At 40.9% G+C, this 12,769-nt stretch overlaps 1 protein-coding gene across 1 annotated transcript; it reads left to right on the top strand.

Moving 5' to 3' along the window:
- Positions 1–8,362: 8,362 nt before the first annotated feature.
- On the top strand, positions 8,363–12,273 carry LOC140766515 (uncharacterized membrane protein At1g16860-like). The gene is made up of 4 exons (XM_073105903.1): positions 8,363–9,203; positions 10,432–10,587; positions 10,909–11,117; positions 11,745–12,273. Exons 1-4 carry the CDS (start codon positions 8,619–8,621, stop codon positions 11,935–11,937), a joined length of 1,143 nt encoding a protein of 380 aa, XP_072962004.1. The 5' UTR covers positions 8,363–8,618; the 3' UTR covers positions 11,938–12,273.
- Positions 12,274–12,769: the final 496 nt, after the last annotated feature.

Below are 12,769 nucleotides of genomic sequence, written 5' to 3'. Positions count from 1 at the left end.
CCGACGTGAGCGAGAATTTGAGGTGGATCAATTGGGGTTCGTTCGAGCTCAACCATATTGGCAATCCACATTGAGGCCAATCTTGAACCAAAAGTTGGGTTACAAGTACTATGGTCCATACCGAGTACTACAACGAATCGTCTAGTAGCTTTCGGGCCTAACCATGTGGTGGGTTCGGCCTTACCTGAACCAATGGAGGAAGATGGCTCCATTGAACCGGTCCGAGTCTTAGGCCGTAGGAGAAGACGCCTTGGGTCCAGATTAGAGACTGAAGTGTTGATTGAGTGGCTAGGCAAACCTACTGACGAGTCTACATGGGAGCTAGAGTCAGATATCATGGATCGCTTCCCAAATTTCAAACCTTGAGGACAAGGTTGTGGAAGCGTGGTGGATTGATACGATTCAGACTTCACCGACGTCGTCTTGAGCATGGATTCAATTTAGGAGTGTCTTTGTGTCATGTTTTAGTGTTTAATTTCCATTAAAATAAGTTTTCTATAAGTCGCATTCGAACGCGGGTGGAGTGAGTTTGAACGCGATTGTGAACGCGGTTTTGAACGTGGGTAAAGAGTGTGCATTGTGCATTCGAACGCCCCATTTGAACGCACTGTGAATGCCTGCATCGCGTTTGCAAATACCGATAGGCGCGTTCGATCGCGTGTTCGAACGCTTGCATCGCGTTCGCAAATCGAGAGGAGCGAACTCGGTCGAACGCGGTCGGCGAAAATTGTATTGTTATGGTTAATTTGAGTTGTTGGTTAGCCTCTAAAAGGATGCCATCCACATATTTATAGAGGCTAGCCAATAAGTCCTAAAATAATATGAAACCCTAACAAACCAACTAAACCAGTGTTTCTTATCTTCTCCAAATACCTTTTGGCTTAAGCTTTCGTTTTGTCATATATATATTCTAAATCTGGAGAAGTCATGTATATCAAAGTTGTAGATCTAGAGGTTGTCGACCTTATCCAACTAGTTTGATATTATTTGGATATGTGTCAAATATTTTACAAATATTTTTCTAAAACTACGTAGAGCTAGATTTAGCTAATTAGATAAAATCTTAACTAAGTGTATCAAAGACCCCCCATTCAAACTCTCACACCTACCCAGGTGGAGGAGCGAAGGGCCTTTGCTTTCGATGTGATGAATGTTTCACCCCTAGTCATTGGTGTTCCAAACCGATCAGAAGTGTGATGCTCATTGACGGTCTCGAGGAGGATGATGAGGTTGTTAGAGATGGAGAGTGTTCAGAGGAGGTCCATGAAGATGCCGTGGAGGAGGGCACGGAGAAAGATATCCAAGCAAAAATATCGATGCATGCATATTCGGGTACTTCCACGCCGAGGACATTACGAGTGAACAGACTCGTTCGAAAGTATTGTGTGCACATCCTCATCGACTCCGGGAATACACACAACTTTCTAGACGAGAGGTTAGTGAGAAAATTGGGTTTCGATGCCGAAACGACCATGAGGTTTGACGTTGCTATAGAAGACGGTACGAAGCTTAGAGCGGAGAGCTTGTGTCATCAGATCAGTATACGGGTGTAAGGACATGACATCATTGTGAACTTGTATCCGTTGGCACTGCGATGAGTAGACATTGTCCTTAGCACGTAGTGGTTACAGGGCTTAGGACCCGTCACTTTTGATTTTCGGAGCATGTGGATGAAATTTAAACAAGGAAACAAAGATGTGCGGTTTGATGGCGTTCGGTCTCTACCGATTCTTGCGATGCAGCCGATGGAGGGGCTACCTTGTGCGAGTGATTTGACTTATCTTCTTCAATTAGGACCAATAGGAGATGAGCCTCAAATGAGTCTAGATACTACTATCAAGTTGTCTAATTTATTAGATAAATTTGCTGCACTATTTGAGGAACCAAAGGAGTTATCATCAAGGCGAACGACAGACCATCACATAAAGATTATACGTGAGGCTGCATCGACAAATGTGAGGCCATATCGGTATCCACATGTGCAAAAGGAAGTAATCTCCAAGATGGTAGCCGAGATGTTGGAGCAAGGCCTCATACAACCAAGTCATAGCTCTTATTCATCACCCGTTCTATTGGTGTGAAAGAAGGATGGGACATAGCATTTTTGTGTCGACTACCGGGCACTAAAAGCTATCACCGTCAAGGACCAGTATCCCATTCCGGTTATAAAGGAGTTGTTGGACAAGCTTGTAGAGGCGACCATATTTAGCAAGTTTGACTTGAGGGCTAGGTATCATCAAATTAGAGTTCACTTGGCGCATATGCATAAAATTGCATTTCGGACTCCAAACGGGCACTACGAGTTTTGGGTGATGCCCATTGGTCTCACCAATACTCCAACTACTTTTCAAGGCCTCATGAATGATATATTTTGGCCTCTACTGTGAAGGTATGTCTTGGTATTATTTGATGACATTTTGGTATATAGTAGGACTGAAATGGAGCATTGGCGGCATTTGGAGGATGTGCTGAATTTGTTGAAGCAAAACCAGTAGAAGATTAAGAGTCCAAGTGCCTACGGGGAGTACCACAAGTGAAGTATTTAGGCCACGTCATCTAAGCGGAAGGTATAGCTGTGAATCCTCAAAAGATAGCATGCATGACCGCTTGGCCGATCCCTACTACCACCATAGGATTATAAAGATTCTTGGGGCTAACCAGATATTATCGCTATTTCATTGCCGGGTTTGGGAAGATCGATGCTCCTCTCACTTCTTTGCTAAAGAAGGACTCTTTTAGATGGACGGATGAAGCCACTATAGCCTTTGAAAAACTACAAACAACAATGACAACAGCACCCGTTCTAGCTCTACTAGATTTTACCAAAGAGCACATTGTGGAATGTGATGCGTCGAGAGTTGGCATAGGAGCTGTATTAATGCAAGGAGGACGTCTCACAGCCTTTCTTAGCAAGGCTTTATCACAAAAATCCTAACAATTATCAACTTATGAGAGAGAGATGTTGGCAATTCTGCATGTGGTAATAAAGTGGAGGCCTTATTTAATCAGTAGGCTATTCATTATCCAAACCGATCAAATGAGCTTTTCATACTTTATGGGACAGCGTATTCATACTCCGGCATAGCAGAGATGGGTCATAAAATTGCTGGGGTATGATTATAAAATTTAATATAAGAAAGGAACGAAAAATAAAGTGACGGATGCACTATCATGCCAACCCAATATTGCCAAACTTGTAGCCTATTCTTCTCCTAGTTTTTCTTTTCTTAATGAGTTGAGATATGCATGTACATCTGACCCAGATGTTTTGAGATTATTATAAGAGGTGTCAGATGATTCGGAGCGCTATCTAGAGTTGGAGAATCGAGGCGGTTTGCTGTTGGACCGCGGATGCGCTTGGGTGCTCAAAAATGATGGATTGCAGCAGAAATTATTGGAGCACTTCCACCAAATTCCAGAGGCTAGTCATGCAAGTGTCTTGAGGACTTATAGGAGGATAACTCAGAGTTACACGTGTCTAGGATTAAGGCAAGATGTGAGGAGTTTTGTTCGTGCTTGCGAAGTTTATCAAAGGGCTAAGGCAACCACATTGAAACCGGTCATATTACTACAACCTCTACCTATATCGGACCGTGTTTGGGAAGACATTTTTATGGATTTTATAGAAGGTCTTCTGCTGGTACATGGTTATTACGTTATTTTTATAGTGGTTGACAGGCTGAGCAAGTATGCGCATTTTTCTACATTGTCACATTCATTTTCAGCCAAGTCAGTGGCTAAAATTTTTATTAAAGATGTTGCTCGGGTATATGGCATGCCACACACAATTGTCTCGGATCATGATCGTATATTTATGAGCGACTTTTGGATGGAGTTTTCTGGATTATAGGGAACTCGATTGAACTTCAGTTCGACCTACCATCCACAGACGAATGACCAAATCAAGGTGGTCAATTAAGGCATTGAGTAGTACTTGAGATATTTTGTTGGAGAGATGCCAAGACGATTGTTGGAGTTCTTGCCGTGGGCTGAGTGGTCTTACAACACTGCCTACCACAGCAGCATTGGCATAACTCTGTTTGAGGTGGTGTATGGGCATAGGGCTCTAACATTATGCACTTATGACCCACTGGCATCTATAGATCAAATGGAAGTGGACTTAGCTTTGATGAATAGAGATGCCACATTGAGGAGGTTGTGTGCCATCTTAAACTTGCTCAGAACCTTAAGAAGTAAGTTTATGATCGTAGCCATCGGGAGCAAGAGTTCGACATTAGCAGTTGGGTGTTCGTGAGAGTGCAACCGTATCAACAGGTGACCTTGCATCCGATGCAAAACTAGAAGTTAGCACATTGTTACTTCAGTCTGTTTCGAGTGTTAGAGCATATCGGACCGGTTGCATATCATTTGAAGCTACCGGAGGGATCGAGAGTACATCCTTTTTCTCATGTTTTATTGCTTAGGGAGCAGATTGGAGATCATGAGGTCGTTGGATCAATTCTACTAGAACTATTGGAGAAAATAGAGATCGTAGAGCCAGTTTATGTACTTGCTAAGCACCGACGACGTCATGGTACCAAATTAGATATGGAGATTCTAGTTGAGTGGCTTGGCAAGCTTTTCGATGAGGTGACATGAGAGTTGGAGATGAATATTTTAGAGCGTTTCTCCGACTTTACACCTTGAGGATAAGGTGGGGGAAGCATGATGGGCCGATACACTTAGTTAAAGTCTTTTCTTATTGCATTAGTTAATTATTTTCCTTAAAATAAATTTTCTGTAGGTAGCGTTCGAACGCAGTTAAGGGCGTGTTCAAACGGCTTTGCAAACGCCTGCATCAGGTTCGCGAAAATAAAGAACGCAAAATGCGCATTCGAACGCCTACATCACATTCGCATCGATAGAGAATGTCTTTTGTGCGTTCAAACGCGATCGACAAGAGTCCACTAGAATTATGATTAATAATTGTTATTTTGGCTTGTTAGTTAGCCTCTATAAAAGTGTGGATGGTAGTCCAAATCATTATGCTATTGTAATATTGGTTTCTTGCCTCTCTATCTTTTCTTTACCCTAATCTCCCTCCTCCCTCTTCACCAACTTGCCACCTCTACCATCGGCAAGGTCTCTTCTAACTTCTAATCTCCCTCGTCTGTCGAGTCCTCGCTCTTTCTTGGAATCTCGACTACTTCTTTCCCTTCGCCTTTATCTTTTAAACAACATCGACAATCCACCCTCATTTCCATTATCATCCATAACCCTAATATCCACTCCACCCGGCACCACCACCATCATCCGCACTATATCATATTTTTGTCCCAGTTGTGGTTCGAATCTACGAAGGGCTTAAAACGTAGATCAAGGAGTTATGAATTGATTCCACTTTGTTTTATAATTTTCTGACTACGAAAGAATATTTGATGAATATTTTCCTTCGATTACATGAACTGCTTCCTTCAATAAATTCAGATTTTGAAAGAATTATTCCGTAGCCTATCATTAACCTGATCAGAGCATACTCAATTTTGATGGATGGTTGGAGCTACTAAGTGAGAAGCTATTAGAGGAGCAGCTCAACTATGCCTTCAACACCATATGGCTTATATGGAAAGTGAGGAACAAGGCTGTGTTCCGAGGGTGAAGAGTAGCACCTAATAAAATTGGTCTCTCGACTCAACTCCCTAAACTCTATAACAAGGAGGACAGTTCTAACGGGCTGCATGTCACCGTTGCCCCAAGCCATGCAAAAAACAACAATAGCTATGAGGGGGTGGACGAGTGGGGTTTCACGTGTTGTGTTGATGCTGCTTGGAAGGGCAGTTATTGGGGAGGCATGGGGATCTATCTAGTAAGTAAAAGACCTAAGTGCAAAAGGTACAAAACTGTGTTCTTATCTAGGTGTGATAACGCCCTGGTTGGAGAAGCTCACACACTACTCCTAGGGATCAAAGAAGCTATGGAACAAGATGAACAGTCTAGAGTGATCTTTAATGACTATTTAACAGTAGTGAAAGCGGTAAATAATAGCCTAGAGCCCATGGATTGGCAAATATCGACGATAATCCAAGAATGCAATAGACTATCAAGCAAGATACCATCTATCAAGGTTCTCTACTCGAGTGAAAAAAATAACTCGATAGCTCACAAGCTTACCGATTTAGCTATTTAGAACAAATGCTGTAAGGAATGGACCGACTGTGATCCAGACTTTGTGTAATGGTTTGAATGAAATGAACTTGTCTTTGGAGTTTAAATAAAAAAAAAAAAGACACGTAATGCTTGTCCTCGAATCCGTAAAATCTATTATGATCTCTGGCGACATCGTATATGGAAATCCGTCCATTATCCATAACACATACTATATATACTTTCTGAAATCAATCACGATCTCAGGACAGCTACAATTGGAAACTAAAGATTACGGACGTCAGGGTATATTCATCGTTCTGTAGCTATAAATTTATGGCGAATTACCCCCAACTCTCTCACGTACTCTTTTTTTTATTTTGAATCAAGGAAAAAAAACCACCAAAGATGACAGAAAGAACGCCGGTGCACAAGCACAGCAAAGGTCTCTTTGCCTCCGGCCCGCCGCAGAAGCCGACCCCAATGGAGGCGCCGTACATCGGCGGCGGCATTGCTACTTCCAGCGATCTTGGAAAGATTCTCAGCCTCGCCACTAACGGCGATGGCGGTGACGGCAGCTACTACGTCACGCTTCCGCACTCGAGTCTGCACTTCGAGTATTCGCCCTCCATCTCCTCCTCTTCTTCCACCACGTATTTTTCACCGTCGCCTTCGACCGCCACCGAAGCACGTGAACCACCGGAGAGCGAGAATCCGCGATTATTGATTATAATCCCGCCGCGTTGGTCGTGGATTCTGGTTCTGATGGTGGCGACCGTATTTACGGTGGGAATGTACTTGTCTATGGTGTCGCATGAGCTGGCGGTAGCGGCTGTGCTCGCGGCGGCGGCGGCGGGTGTCTTGGTGGCGGCGGCGGCGACCTGGAATAAGTGCATGGCGAAGTGGTGGGGGGCGGAGAGGTTCTTTAGGGGCTATCCTGATGCTGTTATTACTCGTGAGAGGATACCATATGGGCGGCTTGTTAAGATCACTGGGGTTAGTACTATTTAACTTATATTTTATTCGTTATTATTATTACTTTTTATTATTTTGGAGACAATTGCACCAAAATGTCTCCAATTTCATGTAAATCTTAACATAAGCTTAGTTTTGACTTAAACACATATATTAATGCCATAATAGAAATTCTAGGGTGAGGTTGGTATTTGACTATAAATTATAAATAAAAGTTTGGTTAAATATATTTTAGTTTTAGTACTTATGTTAAAATTACTTATAATTATAGTAAAATAATTAGAGTTTTCGTCCTACTTAAAGAAGTCCTACCTAAATTACTAAAATGCTCTTGAAATATTTGTCAAGACAAATTAATTAAGGAGACGGATAATTTAGCCATTTCGGTAATTTATTATATTTGTTATATTTGATGAAAATAGGTTTTTTAACTGGGACTGATTGATTTAATAAAAAAGGTGTGAAGAGGTAAAGTAATTGTAGGCACCTCAACAAAAGATTTATAATCTATACGTAGAACTCCTTATTAGATATTATTACTAATTTTGATTTAGCCTGAGGATTTATAGGTGCTTTCCACCCGTGAGTGATGATTTGTGGACGTTGGGAACTTCACACTAAACTAGTGTGATCTATGAAGAACGAAAGGGAAAATCAAAATCAAATTACAGAAAGATCCCTGAAAACGACGAGAATTCTTCACGAGCAGTCATGTCTACATACCTACTTGCCTTCCCTCCATTTAACTTACTATAGATAGTGAACATTAGAATAATATTAAGTGCTATTTCCTCCTCGTCATCATCTACATGTTCTCAACTCTCTTCTTTTAATCTCACCCGTCCTTTCTCAACCCCTCCCTTTATCCGTCCTCCACCTGTCCCTCACGTCGACATCACGCCGTCGGCAGCACCACTCCGGATCTCCCGCCATCTCCTCCCAGCTTATACGGCCAGGATCACTCCACGTCAAGTGCCGCACCACCGAAGTCTCGTCGCCGTCAAGCCACCGGGCCCATGTATCTATTACTCCACGTTTACCGCCCCGTCTTCCGCCACGTGGGACGCACTTTACTTCGACGGCTCCGATTTAATCCTCCCATCCGAAGCCTCCGAGTAATTAGTTTCCCTCCCTTAGCTTCCATCTCAAATCGACAGCTCTTATTACTCCACCTCCCGTAGAATGGAGGGCTGTGACCGCGCCTCCGCCTCCGGCGGGGTGGGGGTTCGTAGAGAAGAACCCACCGCCCTTCCATCTCCTTCGGCCTAAAGCATCTATACGCTAGAGGTGATATTTGTATATATACCCCTCAAAATTATTATTATTTGCATAAATAAAATAAATAAGAGATTTTGCAGTGGATATATTGCAAATATTAATGCTTTCGAGTGATGTTTGGAGTATACTTACATAAATAAAAATTTTAGTGGGGTATACACGCAAAAGAACAAATAAATTTTTTTGCTGCCATTAACGTACTCCTCTTCCTTCCTTTTTCTCTTCTCTACTCTCTCTACGAGCCGAGCTCGATTCCTTTGCTTCGCTTTCTTGGTTTACCGATGCATCAGCTCGGGAGCGGGCTCTACGTCTCCGGCCCGTCGCCGGGGCCGGCAAAGGAGAAGAACCCTTCTCCCGCTCCGGCGCCGTACACCGGCGGCGACGTGTCCAAGTCCGGCGATCTCGGCCGTATGTTCGAAATTCCCTCCTCTTCCTCCTCCCCACGCAGCCACCCGTCCCGGCCCCATTCCGGCCACCTCCACCGGCCGTCGCCGCTCTCTCAGCTCCGCCACTCGGGTCTCCTCGTCGGCCCGGTCCACGAGTCGGAGTCAGAGTCAGCGAGGAAGGAGAAGTCGACGACGAGTATAGAGGACGCTGAGTTCGTGTTTGGGGTTCCGCTTTATTGTTACTTGGTGGTGGTAGTAATGGTCGGGGCCGGGGTAGGGGTGGGGGTGTTCGTCTTCGTGGTGTTACGGCAGATTGGGATTTTAATGGTCGCTGCAGTGGTGCTGGGAGTTGGGTTTGGTATTGGGGTTTGGAATTGGTGGAGGAAAGAGACGGAAATGGAGAGGTTCTTTAGAAGCTACCCAGATACTTGTTTCGATCGTAGTAATCTACCAGTTGGAGAGCTTGTCAAAATTAGCGGGGTTTGTCTTTTATTTTATCTTATTTATTTATTTATTTATTGTTTCTCCAATGAATGCTTATTTTTGTTTGAATATAGCTTTCCTATTTTTACTAAGTGACAGGTATACATAGAATAATTAAGCCAGCTCTTCGAAGATAATTAATTAGTCACAATGGGCCTAGTTGCTTCTCCACATGAAAACACCCTCAAATATGTGCATTGCGCACGTGTATCCTGGTGTGGTTGCATTGTGCTAATTGATTGGCCTAATTTGTAATATTACTTTGAGGTCAATCACAAGGTCTCGAGGATGTTATTGATGATTAGAATTTCCTATATATTGAGGGTTAATATAGTAATTATGACTTAACTAGTATCCACCACTTTTTCATATATTGCGTCCATCAAGTGATTTACTTTCTAATTATGTTCTTGTGTTATATTGGAAGTTATTTTTATGAGTTGCTTGTCTTTTGTAATTGTCGGACATTCATATATGGATAAGAACAAGATTTCCTTTGATACTAATTCGGTATGATGTGCTTGTTTAGTGTTTCTTATTATCCTGCTTTTGCCCTTTCTATAAGTTCTATTTGATATATTCTCTAAACTCTATAAGCACATGTAGATAGTAGTAGACAATGCCTTTAATCTATTTCATCCTGTTCTTTCAATCTCTCTTCCTTCCCTTATAGTGTCTTATGTTGCCTTATTGCAGTTATAGATTATGTACGTAGGACATTGCAGTACATGAGTATAACTTTTATTGCAGGTTAAATAATTCCATTGATAGGAGTCTAAGGTTTAAATTATCAGAGTTACATAGTATCATATCCCCTGTTATCTATGACAGGGCTACCAGCTTCTGCTCTTGAATCACCACTATTGCACAATTTGTTATTTGATACTAATCAATAACTTGAAAAGATCTATATGTTCACTCTCTGAAATCTCGATACCTTTTAAAGGTTCAAGAGAAATGTTGTTTCATTTTGTGAAGGGATATACTTGAATGTTGATAATCCATAATGTCTTTCTGAGTAAGAGAACTAATATTGTATTGTTAGGCAACAACAACAACATAAACAACAGCGAAACCTTTAGCCCTTTCTATTTGATTACTTATAAATGATCATTTTAGCTTAGTACTTTTATTTTTACAGTTCTGAATCAGTGTATAGTGTCTTAAGAAGCTATCACCTTGTCAATGTTTTAATGAAGTTCCTGTGCATCATGCCACTTTTCAGCAAGTCACTTGTGGACATCTTCCTCTTAGAACATCCTATCAGGATTTTTCCAGGTGCATATTTACATCCACTGAATTATATGAATACCGAGGATGGAGTGATTTGCCAGCTAATCCCAATCATAGGCGCTTGACGTGGGGATTAAGACATTCAGAGGTTTGTTTCTTTAGATTTGATTATGTGAACATTTTTTTTTCAATTAGATAATATTTGATGTATCAAAAATATTGTTATGAAGTTCCATTTTAGAATCTTTTGAGGTTTTCTTTTGTCCCTGAAAAAACTGATACTGCAAAATTTATTGCGGGTAATAAATGGAACTTTGTCTATCTGGGATGAACAAAATTGAAGCTGATAACTTTTGTAGATTTGGTTATCCCATATTGTTGGCTGGTGCATAATGACAAAATGCTGAAAATGATACATTGTGCATGTACAGTTTGTTCATCTAACTTTCTACATTACTTGTTCTGCCAGAGGCATGTGGCAAATTTCTACATCTCTGACAGCACTTCTGGGATAAGGTTCTTTGTTAGAGCAGGAGATGGTGCCAAAGTTACTTCCTTTGTTAAGTCCAAAACAATAGATATAAGCAAGGAAAAAAGGGAATTATCTCCAAATTTTGTGACCTGGCTGGCAGATCATAACCTTCCAAGTGACGATCGAATAATGCGCCTAAAAGAAGGGTAAGACATAAATCCCTATTACTAATGAGTAAGTGCAAAAAAGATTGCTAATACTGTTTCTTTTGGTACTTTACTGAGCCACTATGCCTATTCATAAGTAATTAATTCTTGGATAATCTGAATAAAACTTTGCATTTCCAAATGAAACATGTAGTTGGTCCTCTATTCTTGCTTCTTATCGGAACCTAACAGTGCAATGTTCAGTTAGTTTTCTCAAATATTATGGTCTCCTTTTCTTATCTATTACCAATTTTCCATGACATGAAGCGACTTTTTAGGTGAATGCTCTTTAAATACTCTTGGTAAATGAACCCATTCTATGCATCTACAATGAGACGAAAAAAAAAGTGGTGCCTTTTTGATATTTTAATAATGTCAAGTACTACATCAGACCTTTATTTTTGTGCTACTTATAAGGTAACCGATTACATGAAATTTAATCCTTTGCTTGGAAAATTGTAACTCATTTCTTCATCAATTAGTGAATGTTCTCTTTTCACAAGTCTGAACTAGCTAGCAATGATCATATTCAACAGCCGTGGACATGTAATAAATATTTGACAAGTTTTTATGTTTTAATATATTATCACCTTGCCTTCTAATATTCTCCTCCATGCCACATTACAGGTTTGTTAAGGAGGGGGACACTGCAAGTGTGATCGGTATCCTCAAAAGGCATCAATTAGATAACATGATTGATCCCCCTTCTGGTGTGGTCACAACTGGTTGCCAGTGGAAGAGATGCTTGTTCCCTGTGCTTATCGAGGGCCTCATCCTAATAGGAAATGAGACGCCAGATGAGGTCGTATACGTCGTGTAATTTACTGCCCTCTCTTTCATCCTCCAGCCTTACAAGGGGCATTGTGGTTGCTGTTCTAATGGACCTGGAGGATGAGCGATAATGGCGCTGACTTAATTGATAGGTTTGTTTATAATAAATTTGTGTAAATCTTTGGAGGTAAATTGGTGGCAATTTTTAGTACAGAATCTACAAGTTTGTAAATAGTAGGTCCAAAAGGAACTGTAGGAAGGAGTTGAGGGAGTATTAATGCCTGAAACTCTAGTTGTGGAGGAAAAGAATGGAACTTTTCTTCTTTCCTATTATCATGTTTTAAAATTGGATGGTTTTACTAATATTAGAGTTTAGCATTGGAAACTGCTTGTACTAACAAAAGAGAAAGGAGATGCAGGCATTCTTTCACACCTTTTGCATCTCCAAGAGTAAGGTAAATATTTTTAAAGAAATGTCGTGGCAATTATTATATTTTAAAAGTCTCAGTGACATTGTGTAGAAAATCCTTAGAAATCCACCAGACATAGTCAAAGAACAGCTGAAGCTTGTGATAACTTTATTCTTTGTTTTTGGGAAAGAAATTAGAAACTACCGTTGGTAGTAACAATTTGATTCCAAAGAGGCAAAAAAGTTGATCAAAATAAATTAAATAAACTTATAGATTATAGAATATAAAATTCTGAATAGTCGAGTCTAGTATTAGACACTATCTTTTTAAGATCAATTCGTCCTCCTCCGATTACTTTTGGAATAGTGGACGTCGGTCTTCCAGAATACAACGACTACCTTATACTCAAAAGGAAGCAGCTTTTGAATAACTTGTTGAACCTAAACCGTGCTGTGCTCTCTCTTAAATGCA

This window comes from Typha angustifolia, chromosome 9 (genome assembly GCF_048772165.1).
Source record: "Typha angustifolia cultivar Huaian chromosome 9, ASM4877216v1, whole genome shotgun sequence".
In the NCBI taxonomy this organism is placed as follows: domain Eukaryota; kingdom Viridiplantae; phylum Streptophyta; class Magnoliopsida; order Poales; family Typhaceae; genus Typha; species Typha angustifolia.
This window is presented reverse-complemented; position numbering and strand designations above follow the sequence as displayed.